Source organism: Pundamilia nyererei, unplaced genomic scaffold, assembly GCF_000239375.1.
Source record: "Pundamilia nyererei isolate P.nyererei 1_Seehausen unplaced genomic scaffold, PunNye1.0 scaffold00318, whole genome shotgun sequence".
In the NCBI taxonomy this organism is placed as follows: domain Eukaryota; kingdom Metazoa; phylum Chordata; class Actinopteri; order Cichliformes; family Cichlidae; genus Pundamilia; species Pundamilia nyererei.
In genome coordinates this window covers 366205-378269 of record NW_005187719.1, presented here as the reverse complement: position 1 = coordinate 378269, position 12065 = coordinate 366205, and the positions used below count along the sequence as shown (strand labels likewise).

The window sequence follows — 12065 nt, the reverse complement described above, 5'->3', positions numbered from 1 at the left end:
TGAGGAAGAAGTTCATCTCTGTCTGCTGAGCTTCATCCTTTCTGTTACAAATGTGATGGTCAGTATGTTCAGTGCGTTCTGTGTGAGTATTGCAACATCATCCTACTGGTGGTGATCACATGTCACAGTCTTTTGCCATGAATGACCTGTTAATCCGAGTTACTGAAGGAAAGGCCACCACTGTGTAAGGGCACACACACGCACGCACGCACGCACGCACGCACACACACACACACACACACACACACACACACACACACACACACACACACACACAGTCATAGAGAAGTTTTAGTTCTAGTTAATCTTTTGGAAATAAACAATAAAAGCTGCGTTTTTTAGTCCAAAGAAACTACAGGCCAGACTAAGATGCCACAGTGCTGACATTGCATAATTCATGACAGCTTAGACATGATTAGTTGTTGAATTAATGTTCTCGTGTTATGAGATCTAGACGCACATGATTAACATTCATTCATTTACCATGACGTGTTTCTGTGATTTGTGTGTGTGTTGGGACTTGTGACGTATTTCGTGGACACGTTCCCTTCAGTTTGAGGTTCCTGTAGAAAAACTTGCACAGCCTTGTAAATGGTGCCGAATGAACGGACTGAACCAGGAGCTTCTCCGTAGCGTCTCCACGGGTCTGTCAAACACTGAGAGAAGAGCTCAGTGACGCTCCGCAGCAGTTCAGCTGCAAGCCGTTGATCTGGAGCTGTCCTTGGTGCTGAACACCTCAATCCAATTACCCCACCCCCAACCCCACCCCCCTCTGTTCCTCTATTTCTCCTCCTTCAGTCCGGCGACGCTCCCAGACCCCGCCGCTTCGCGCTCGTATTTGATATTCCGTGAGCGCTCGGGTGTTCCCCTCCTGCTCTGACGGTGTGTTTGGGGGCAAAATGTGGCCACGGGCCGGTCTGCGTGTTCTCGACGGGATTCACGAATTAATGGCCGGCGGGGATATGAAGCAGCAGCTGGGGTAACTCACAGGGTACTATGGTGGGACCTCCTGGGAAGCCAAAAGTTGACTTCTCCGCCATGTCAGCTTGCTCCACAGAGGTAAGCTCCACGAGCGTTTTTATGTGTCATCACTGACGCGAGGAGAGCGCAGCAGTTGTGTCTTTCTTTCTGTACTTTGTAAACTTGGAGTGCATTCGCGCATAATCACGAGTTAAGCCTGAGTCTCTTGAATCGCTTGACAGAAGGACCGTTCTCACTTTGGACTGCAGCTGGTGTCCGCAAGAAAAGGAAGAGAAGAAACACGCGGAAGCAGTTCAAAGTAGTTTACGTGATCATTAGTGAGCGCACAATCTCATAATTCTAATGAAGTCAGTGCTTGTTTGCAGACATCAGCTCTCCCGGACTCTGGGGGGAAAACGCGAAAGATGCTCTTCTAGTCGTGACGTAGCAGCTCTGTGTCCTATGAGTGTCCCAGGAGAAGATAGACGGTCTATAATTAACTAAGGTAGACTTGAGCCAGGGGAGACGAGGCCTTATGCCGCTACTGGGATTTGTGGAACTCCATTACACAATCAGATAAGAGTCAAAGGACTTCTAATGGCAGCATAAGCTCTAAGACTAACTGCATAATGGCTCCCTTTTCTAAAAAGCACTGTTTAGATTCCAGATATTCCCTGGAGGTGGATTCAAATTGCTCTTCCCTGTTTAGTGATTTCATCAGAGAACTCTTTGTAATTAAAATAGTAAAACTTCCTGGACTAGCAAATATTAGATTATGTGATGTGCTTTTCAAAATAACTATTCTGATATGACTTTAATTTGCTGTAAAACTCTGCGATCTATCTGCTTTAAAACAAAGCGAAATCATTTACTGGGAGCACATAAGCTGCAGTAAATTCTACAATCCCACATTACATATGTAACGCACATACGTGTGTTTTTAGCAATTTTAGATTCCAGCTGACCAGACATGAGATAAAAACAACAGCACGGGGGGCACAGGGAAGTGACAGCTCGGCAAAGCGTCCGAGAAACACCTTCAAACTTGGTGCTCCAATCGTTGAGTTCCTGAATGTATATGCACATAAAAAGCGTGTATTCCGTTTTATTTATACTGTGCCACTTCAGAATAATTCTGTATTTATTAATTTATTTAATCTATTCTCCTCGGTAGGAGATCTTCTATAGAATAACCTGGTCGTACTGGTGTAATGGCTCATGTCTCTTTTTCCAGCCATGGATCTTACCAGGACTTCTGCTGGCCTGAACACAGAGAGGTGGGCCTGGTGGGCCTGGGCAATCTTCCCCTGACCAGCCACCGCCATCATCTTATCGAGCTCCATACGCACATACGCACACACTGCAAAAGCCTGTGTTTGAGGTGACCCACCCCCACAGTAAGACAGCAGTCAAAGCAAACATGACAGACAAGGTGAGTTTTAGCACGCCCAAAGTCAACCCCCGATCCGCTGCAGCTCCTTTCCTCCCCCCTGAGCCAGTGGACATCATCCGCACTAAGGCCCGCTCACGGCGGGTCAGACTCAACGTCGGTGGGCTTACACATGAAGTGTTATGGAGAACACTTGACCGGTTGCCCCGAACTCGTCTGGGACGGCTAAGGGACTGCAACACCCACGAGTCACTGCTGGAGATCTGTGATGACTACACCCTCACTGAGAACGAATACTTCTTCGACCGGCACCCGGTGGCCTTCTCCTCCATCCTCAACTTCTACAGAACAGGAAAGCTTCACATGATGGAGGAGATGTGCGCTCTGTCTTTTGGACAGGAGCTGGACTATTGGGGCATTGATGAGATCTACTTGGAGTCCTGCTGCCAGGCACGCTACCATCAGAAGAAGGAGCAGATGAACGAGGAACTGAGGAGGGAGGCAGAGACACTGAGGGACAAGGAGGGAGAGGAGGAGGAGCAGGGCTGCTGTCCTGACAAGAGGCAGAAGCTGTGGGATCTGCTGGAGAAGCCCAGCTCCTCTATAGCTGCAAAGGTAACAAGAGCTAAACACAACCGGCACACATGATTGATGCTAGAACGTGAATGAAACCTGTGATAATGTCTCAGGTCACATTCAGGTTTCCTAAAAGTGCACAAGATGATATGTGGGCAGATTAGGTCTGTTACAAAGAAGAGTTATTTGGATAATAGAGAGAAGACATAAGACAGAGGAAGCTGCACGCTACCCTTCAGTATCTACTGAATCTGTGATGACGCTAATGAGAAGCAAGCAGAAGCACAGTTATGAAAGAAATGCACATTTTCTTGATTTTGTTATGATTCTCGATACTTTCAACTGTCAGAGCTAATATCAAAGAGTTTTATTATAACCAGTAACTTCTGGATCTTATCTTTCCTTTACCACAGCTCTTTATTTCATTGGTGCATGAAAAGGTTGTGCGATATAATAAACCGTACTCCAGCTCGAGTTTTTTGTCATTTAGCTTCAAAGTTGCTGCACCATAGGTGTGCTTCATGTTTTGAGGGAAAGATTTATGTATAACCAGTGAGAGCAAAGTTTGTGCTTGTAATCGAGCAGATGTTTTTATTAATCTGATGAAAAGAGTCAATAATTTGTTTTCAGGAAGAAAGAAAGTGGATTTCCAGTGAGTGAGGTTCACAACTGTGTCTGCGCAGTTTCTGTTCAGTAATGTTCTTCACTGAGTTCGTGCCGGACACACTGCAGGTTTACCACAGCAGCCTTGCTGTGCCTATTTTATTGTCTGCAGCAGAGGAGACAGACAGCACACAGACAGCTCCTCCAAGCAGAGCATCAGTTCATTACTAACGATGTGACAGCAGTGTCTTCTGCTGAAAACTAGTCTCTTCTTCAGTTTAAGAAATACAACAAGAGTCCAACAGTTAGGTCCTTGTATATTAGGACACTGACACACGTTTCATTTTTTAACCTGTTTACTGAAACATTTTCCAGTTATAGTTCTATAACAGACATGGACATGATGTGTAGACTCCCAGCTTTCATTCCGAGGGAATCCACGTTCAAATTGGATGAAGAGTTTAGACATTTCAGCTCCTTAACATGTGCCACCCTCTTTTTAAAAGGACCAAAAGCAATTGGACAATTGGCTCAAAGGCTGTTTCAGGCAGGTGTGGGCAGTTCCTTCCTTGTGCCTGGAGCTGATTTGAGGTGCGGTGCTTGTATTTGGAGATTTTGCTGTGAACAGACAACATGTGGTCAAAGGAGCTGTCCATGCAGGGGAAACAAGCCATCCTGAAGCTGCGAAAGCAGAAACAAACATCCATCGGAGAAATTGCTACAATAGTGGAGTAGGAAAATTTACAATTTGGTACATCCTGAGGAAGAAGGAAAGCTCCAAAACACAAAAGGACCTGGATGTCTGTGGAAGACAACAGTGCTGGAAGTAGAATAGAAGTGGAATATTCTTGAATGACCAAGTCAGTCACCTGATCTTAACCCAACTGAGCATTTCACATGTAGAAGACAGACAGGCCACAAACAAACAGCAACTGAAAGCTGCTGCAGTAAAGGCCTGGGAGAGTCAGGAGGAAACTCAGCATCTGCTGATGTCCATGAGTTCAGGCTGTCATTGTCAGCAAAGGGTTTTCATCCCAGTATTAGAAATGAACATTTTATTTTTAGTTATTTGATTTGTCCAATTACTTTTGAGCCCCTGAAATGATGGGATTGTGTTAAATGAATGCTTTAGTTACTTATGTTTTCATACAGTCTTTTTGTTCAACCCGCTGAATGAAAGCTGAAAGTCTAAAGTTCGACTGCATCTGAGTTGTCTCATTTAAAATGTACTGTGGTAATGTGCAGAACCAAAATCAGGAACAACATTGTCTCTGTCCTGATATCTATGGACCTAACTGTGTGTGAACCTGCGAGAAGAAGAGGCAAGAACACAACAGAAGAATTAAAAGAGATATTGTAATATAGCTCACAGTCACTGTAAGCTTAGGAAAACCCACTTAGTCCAAAATAAAGATATAAAGATAGTGACAGTGGTTCTGCAGCACAAATGAGCTGCTGTGGTAGGTAAGGTCCTTGGAGCAGGATCTCAGCTTGAACCCTTCTGGAAAGAGACTTCAGATGTTGTTCTGGAGCCACTCTTACAGCTCGGCCTCTATCAGTGAGTCCACGTCTCTCTGACTTCAGGTACACTTTAAAGTCATCCACACGGGAGGTGGCTGGTAGTTTGTCAAGACCTGTCTGAGGGTGTTAGGGTAGTGGGGAAAGGATGTTACCTTCACATATGGTGACATACCTCCAACTCTATATTATATATATATATGATCTAACTGTAGGAAAATGTGAAGAACAAACGGCTATAAGTGAAGAGGAGCTCATACACAGAAGTCAGTGGGCAAGGGAGCCAAGAAATCGGGGGGTGGATTTTATTAGTGACTCCCAGTTTCTGTCTGACTGACCGAAGAGCTTTGCATGCCAAGAGTAAGCAAGCAGGACAAAGATAGACTTTTCGTAGATGCAGCTTCAACAAACTGGGCTTTATTTGCTTCCGTCAACATGAGCAAACCCAACGTGTAAGTGACAAATACAAGTCTAGAGACAAGGCAGTGCTGGTTGGCATAGCTGATCAGAGTTCCCTGTGTTTAGATCGTGTCGAGCAGATGGAGGGCGATGGCTACTTCATAGTTAGACTCAGTGAGAACCTCTTTATCCTCCACAGCAGGAGGAGGTCATGATGGAGGCAGTGAGACAGAAACAGTTATAATAGCTGTGAGCCGAGTCGCTGTGACACGTGCATTTTACCTGGGAAGACTTTTTTGGTTTGTTTTCATGTTTTTGTGCTCATTTTATAAACAGTCTTGTTACTTTTTAAACTGATTTCCATCAATCAGATAAAAGTAACACACTGTGGAAACCAGTTCGAGACATAGCGAGTTATAGCTGACATCACTGATGTGCTGATGCAGGACTGAGTAAAATTAGTTTCATTACATGGCGATCAAACAAACCAAGCTTTAAGTCGCACATGTGTGTGCGGGTGCTAACGGCTGACTGTGCACAAAGCAGCAGCGTTAGCAGCAATCACACAGAGTATTTTAATCTGTGCTCCTCAGTGCTCTGGAAGCTCAAAGCACCGTCCTCTGTTATGTGGAACAAAAGTGCCTCTATATGACTGCATGAACAAAGTTCAGCCTCAACAATTTGATGCTTAACCTTTAGGACTGGACCGAACTCTTCTTCTTTTTATTGCCTTCGGTGCAGATATTATATTCAGATCTCACTGCAACATCACAAACGTTTAGCTGATTCGTTTCTGAAGTATCAGACTTAGGAAGTATAAGGTTAGGAAACATTTATAGTGACCAAGATAATCTATGAACTGAATTCCAACAGTGACTGATTATTTATATTCAATTAAAAGAACAGAAACATTCAATTTAATATACTCGTATCCTTTTCTACACAATATTTAAGGTGTCTTATATATGTCTATATAATCATTTCCTAATCACCTAACCAAGTTAGTGACAGCTAGTTCTTCCTTCTAAAAATATAACAGCACTGGCCTTTAGCAGAGCCATGTGACCCGGCTGGAACCGTAGTGTCAGCAGGAGGGAAGCCGCTTAGGCCACTCTGCAGTGACACCAGCCATGTGGCAGTGATGCAGCAGCACTTAACCAATAGGAGGGCCTCTTTCCGGTGATGTGAGCGGCTCAGTGCTGCTGCTTATTAGAAAAGAAGCATCACCTGGCTATTTGTAAACCACTGCGCACAGTTTGTCATGTCCAGATGGTCAGCTGTACATCCACCAGCAATAGTTGTACTTTTATTGGATAATATGAGTATTAAATCTTTAAATAATAGAGATTAGTTTCATAAACTTTACATAATCTGTATAATCTTCTTATTTTTGGCAGAGATGTTTTAGCATGTCCTCGTTGCATCCTTTGTTTGACGCACACTCAGGCTGTAGTGTCGGGCTGTTCGGGTTCACTTCTCATCTCTTCCACATGTATTTAAAGCTTTTTGTGCTCCACTGTTATATGATCACCTGTGCATGCACTTATCCTGCACACAGTTTTGTGATGTATTATTATCAGTCCTTTATTTATGCAGGTAAAATCTCATTGAGATTAAAAGACAGTTATGACAGCACACCTGTAATGCAACTGTCCATAGAGAACTATGAGTCTGACTTAGGAGTACGGCTTAATCTCCTTTGGAGCTTTTACCAGGACTGCTGCTGCTGCAAATAGACTAACTGTTGGCAGGTTGGATAGTCTGTCCTGTCCACTGTCTGACCTGCAGTGGGGAAGGTGGTGGGGTGGAGCTGGATAAAGTCACAGACTCAATCTGGCTGTGCAGTTTCAGCATTCGTCCATTTTCTTCTGCTTGTCTGTTCAGCATCACTGATGACGCTGAGCGGTACACGTTCGTTCAGACACGGGGAAGGCCTCAGCTAGCCCGTGGATTCAAATCCAAACCTCATCTGGTCTCCAGCCTGACTCAGAACTGGTTGGATGAAATCCAGTCTAGAAAAACTGATTGATAAGAAGAACGAGATCTTTTTTGGAGTGGAGAAAATGGTTTGCTCACTTTGTAGTCAGGACATTAGAGACACCGCATGCTGTTTAGGGTAGTATGTTAATGCTTTACATACTGGCTTCACCTGTTCACACAATACCTGTCTCTGATAAACCACGGGTCCACACCTCAGCACTTTTAAAATGTTACTGTACTTTATGACCTTTTGCATGCTTGCTGGACCACACAAGGGGAACGTCTGTGATCTTAACAGTTTATGTTCAGCAATGACTTCTCACAGTCAGAGGCCTACTGCAGGGAGCTTCAGTGGTCTCAGCTGTCCACTTTGACTTAAATGTGTTCTTTATTTAGCAAAAATGGGAATTTGTATTTCATGTAAAGCTAATAGGTTGCATGTTATATTTCAGCTTGAAGAGTTGCAGCGTTTCTGCTCAGGACTGATGTGCCTCACTAGCATATCAGCTGTGTATACGTTGTATTGTGTGCAGAGGAGGAAAACCCGTCGATGATATGACACAGAGGCTTTTTAAGCCGACGGGATCAGTCAGAGACAGAATTAAAAGACTGTCCATTAGATTTTTGACAGCTGCTTCCTGCCTCATCTTTGACGTTGTACTTGCATTTTTCTATTTAAACCTTTAAACTGCGTTTGCTTACATTTAGGTCTCCATTAAGTAGATTATATAATAATACAAAATGATGGGATTAGTGTCTGATCCGCATGTCTCAAAGTGAGACGAAGGCTGTAAATCTGGTTCGCTAAAAAAGGATGCGTTCTGCTTTATGGGTTTGTTTGTGTCTTTTTGTGCACACAGTTTGTTAATGATGTGTGGACTCATGTAAAACACTGTGGAAGTGCAGGAATGATCCACAACAACCTGTGAGCTTAAAGAGAAACGAGTCATAACACACCCACAGCCACTTTACATGGAATACCTGTGTTCATGTAGCAGTTAGTAATCATTTCAACACTTGAATGAAATGTAATATTCACAGTGAAATCCTGAGTGAAATGCAGGACAACACTGAGTCACTGCGTGTGTGTAAAGTGTCTGGTTCAGCTAAATAAGCTTGCCTGACAGCTATAAGCAGCTACTCAGAGGTCTATAGTTTACTGGCCTTGTGCCTTCACATAGGAGCGGTAGAGTGATTCACTAATGTACTGTAGCTTTCAGTTTGAAATGCTTCCATTCGGATGGGAATTTATGGCTGTGGCAGCACGAAGCCCAAAAGCCAAAGTGGTTTTTCTTCAGCCAAGTTCAGCCTGTCAGCTGTAAATCTTTGGTTGGCGCACATCTCCACCGTGAGTGTGCAGAGCTAACGTGCTAGCAGCATCTTTCTGCAACTGTAGTTTTCATCAGTATACAAAAGCCACGAGGCATTACTAATCTTTCCTGCATCTCCTGTAGTAGTCAGATCTTTTATTTAGAAATATTTGGTTTCAAGTCAAAGTACTGCTTGCAAAATGTTACTGCAGTACAGAAAAAATAAATCAAATTCACTCCTAAAAGTCAAAGTACTTCCAGAAGCTTGTTCTTCCACTTTCTTCCACATAATTTATGGACTTTTTTAGATTCAGATTTCTTTGTATGTGTAGATTACTTGGGCCCATTAGAAATCTTTATGTACAGTTTACTGAGAAAATGTTGATGTATTCAGTCCTTATGTTTCCTGCTGTAGAGTCGAGCAGTGAGTTCAGCCACAGCAGCCTGTTCTGAAACGTGGTTATTACCGTCTCTCATGATGGATATGATACGCTCCACCAGCTCAAAGTAAGATTTACAAATGCGTGCACCAAGGAGTACTTTACAAAGCTCGAAACATACGCAGCTTATTAAGTTCACCTTCACACATCTGACCATTTTCTCTTTCAAAACACTTTCTGTGTGTACACGTCTAACACGACACATCCCTCTCAGTGCGTGACGCCAGAACTGGGCTAGGACTTTTTTAAAAAAATCATTATTTTATGTTAACGTAGAACTTTTCATAATTCTGACCAAAATAGTGAAAATCAATAAATGAATCCTCTTACAGAAACATGTAGTTTCAAAATGTGGAAAAATGGGAGTTGTTCCTCTTTCTTGTTACAAAGACAAAGCCGAGACATTTATTCTGCCTGAGCTTCATATCTGTGGTCTGGACTGGGCTACATTCACATCAGCATCACGGCCAGCCAATAAGTAATTATTCCAAAACAACTGAACTGACTTGAGTTCAGTTATGTTAAATGCACCGTGGGCAACAGTTGCTTTAAATGTAACTGTGGCCAGTTTTGACTCTTACTGCTTCAGTTATTTAAGATGTCAGGTTGCAGGCTGGACAGGGTGCATGCCTGATGGGCCCCAGATATTAGCCCACTGCACAGAGTTTCCCTAAGACGAAATGAAGCGTCACTTGTTTTACCGTTTGTTCACAAAATCACACGTGCAAATAGTTTTTATTTGTTTTTATGTCAGACTGAGAAGAATCAAACGAGGGCTGTGGAACATCTCGAGTAATGAATGTGGAAATAAGTGAAGCTCAGAATCAACTTCAGTGTAACAAGAGATAAAAACAATGTGACCCATGAAAGCAGCGTCTTCAAATAGAAACCATGTTGACCTCTGCAGAAACAGCCACTGTCCAACAGATCCTGCGCCTGTTGTTCCACAAATAACTCCACGTATTGATCACAGCTTGGATTTCTCTGCTCAATCGCTTTATCCAGTCTTTCATTGCAGCTCGTCTTCTTGTTCTATAAACTATCAGATTTCCATTTTGGTCACAATCTGAGAGACGTTTTTCCTCTCTTTGTCTCGCTCGTTTGTTGCCGTGAACATTTTTCCCTCACACTCGGACAAGAATGAAGTAAAAAGCTATGCAGTATTATTGAACGTGTGTCAATGCTGCACCAGAATTTAGTGATGTCTTCTCATGAAACTGGTCTGGTAATTCTGTTAAAAAGACAATCAAACAGCAGTCAACACGGGCTCTCGCCTCGGTGACGAAAGGATAAATAAAGGAGCAGTACGTCTGCTGTTAGAGGGGGAAACGTTAACCGACAGTTGAACATGCAGCTGAGTATCTGTGTCTCCATTCAGTCCATTCACAGTCACTGAGCTCAACTCTGAACTGGACTCAGAATCTTTTGTCCAGTGTCATTGTGTCCTTTCAAATTATGAATCCTGTTTTGTTTCCTTACTTGGAATCTTTCTTAATGAACAGACTTCTTATCTTTATGTTTTGTTTGCTTCATGAACCAAATAGAGATGACATGCAGTACCCATAACACCGACTTCGTTGTGATGAGTGGAGTCCATTTCTTTGTCAGCGACTCAAACTTTTATGTAAAAAAGTGTTGCTGAGCACCTGAATGTCAAACGTGGAGACTCACTATATGGCTTCTAAAGCAGCTTGTCTGTTCTTGGTACTGCTTAGAATCTTCCCTGAGTGTCAAGGTCACAGCATTTGGCAGCCACTAAGCCATTAAGACGCTGCAGGGTGGACACCGTTTGATATATCTGCCTGATACTCCCCTGTGCTTTGTCCCTCTTTGACTTTCTATTTATCTCCTCTTTCTTCTTTCTCAATGTTTCGTAGTTTATTCCCAGTTTTTACTTTTGTCTAAACTCTGTAATGATGTAATGCTCAGTGTCTTTTATCGTTACCGTGATTGGCCAGAAGCTCCCCCACTGAAAATAGCTCAGATAATCCATCACATGGTTTCACAGACACCAGGACAGTTGTGGTGGTGGAATAAGAACAAAACTACAGATACAGAGATTAATGATGTTCCTTTTTTAACTGATCATTTCCTGCTCATCAGTCACGCAGTGTTAGCTATCAGTAGAGCGCTCAGTCCATGTTCCAGTGTTTAAATAAATAACTCAGCACGTCTTTAATGTGGCCCACACACTTTTATAAAGTTTAAAACAACTGCACAAGCATAAAAACTGTTATATTTATTGGGGTTGGAGTGCTGCTGACCTCTTGTCATGCTTTGGGATTGCCAGGCCTTCCATAGAGGCGTCTCCAAGGTAGTTACATAATGTGCCCTCGTCCAGGCCCCTGGCTGAATGAGGCTCGTCCTGACTCTGATAAAACTCTACATGTTGTAGCCTATTCTGGTTAACACACATCACACTGAAGTCGCAAACAGTGCAGGAGGATTAGGCTCTGCAGCCGTCCTGGGAATTCAAGCATCGTTGATAATCAGCATCATTTACACACACCGTCCAGCTGCAAGGCAAACAGTGCAAGAAGTTTTAAATGTTCCCAAGACAAAGTTTGGTCTTTGCAGAAGCTTGTCCTCAAGGGCTGATCCTTTCAGCACTGTTGCAAGTGATGTTAAACACAAGCATGGATGACAAGCTTCTATTTAATGAATGTTGCTAATCTTGTTACCAAGCTCAGTCCACAGATTCAGTAACATTAGCAAGTGGTGGAGGCCAGCAGGTGCAGGTGGATGACGGAAAGGCAGGAGGAGCAGAGACCCGAGGCGGTGAACTGAAGAGGGGGTCAGATATAAACCAAGTTTAGGTGGAGTTTGTTTTCGTTGTGCTGACTTTTTACAGTCAGTTACAATAACTCGTACTGCTACTAGCTAGCATGA

The 12065-nt window shown here is 43.2% G+C and overlaps 1 protein-coding gene across 1 annotated transcript in view; it reads left to right on the top strand.

Moving 5' to 3' along the window:
• The first annotated feature begins 803 nt into the window (after positions 1 to 803).
• Positions 804 to 12065, top strand: part of LOC102214684 (potassium voltage-gated channel subfamily B member 2-like) — a 24738-nt gene continuing 13476 nt past the window's right edge. The window contains exons 1-2 of the mRNA XM_005751599.1: positions 804 to 1059; positions 2195 to 2965. Coding sequence (XP_005751656.1) covers positions 2381 to 2965 — 585 coding nt within the window. The 5' untranslated portion in view covers positions 804 to 1059; positions 2195 to 2380. The remainder of the gene's footprint in view (positions 1060 to 2194; positions 2966 to 12065) is intronic.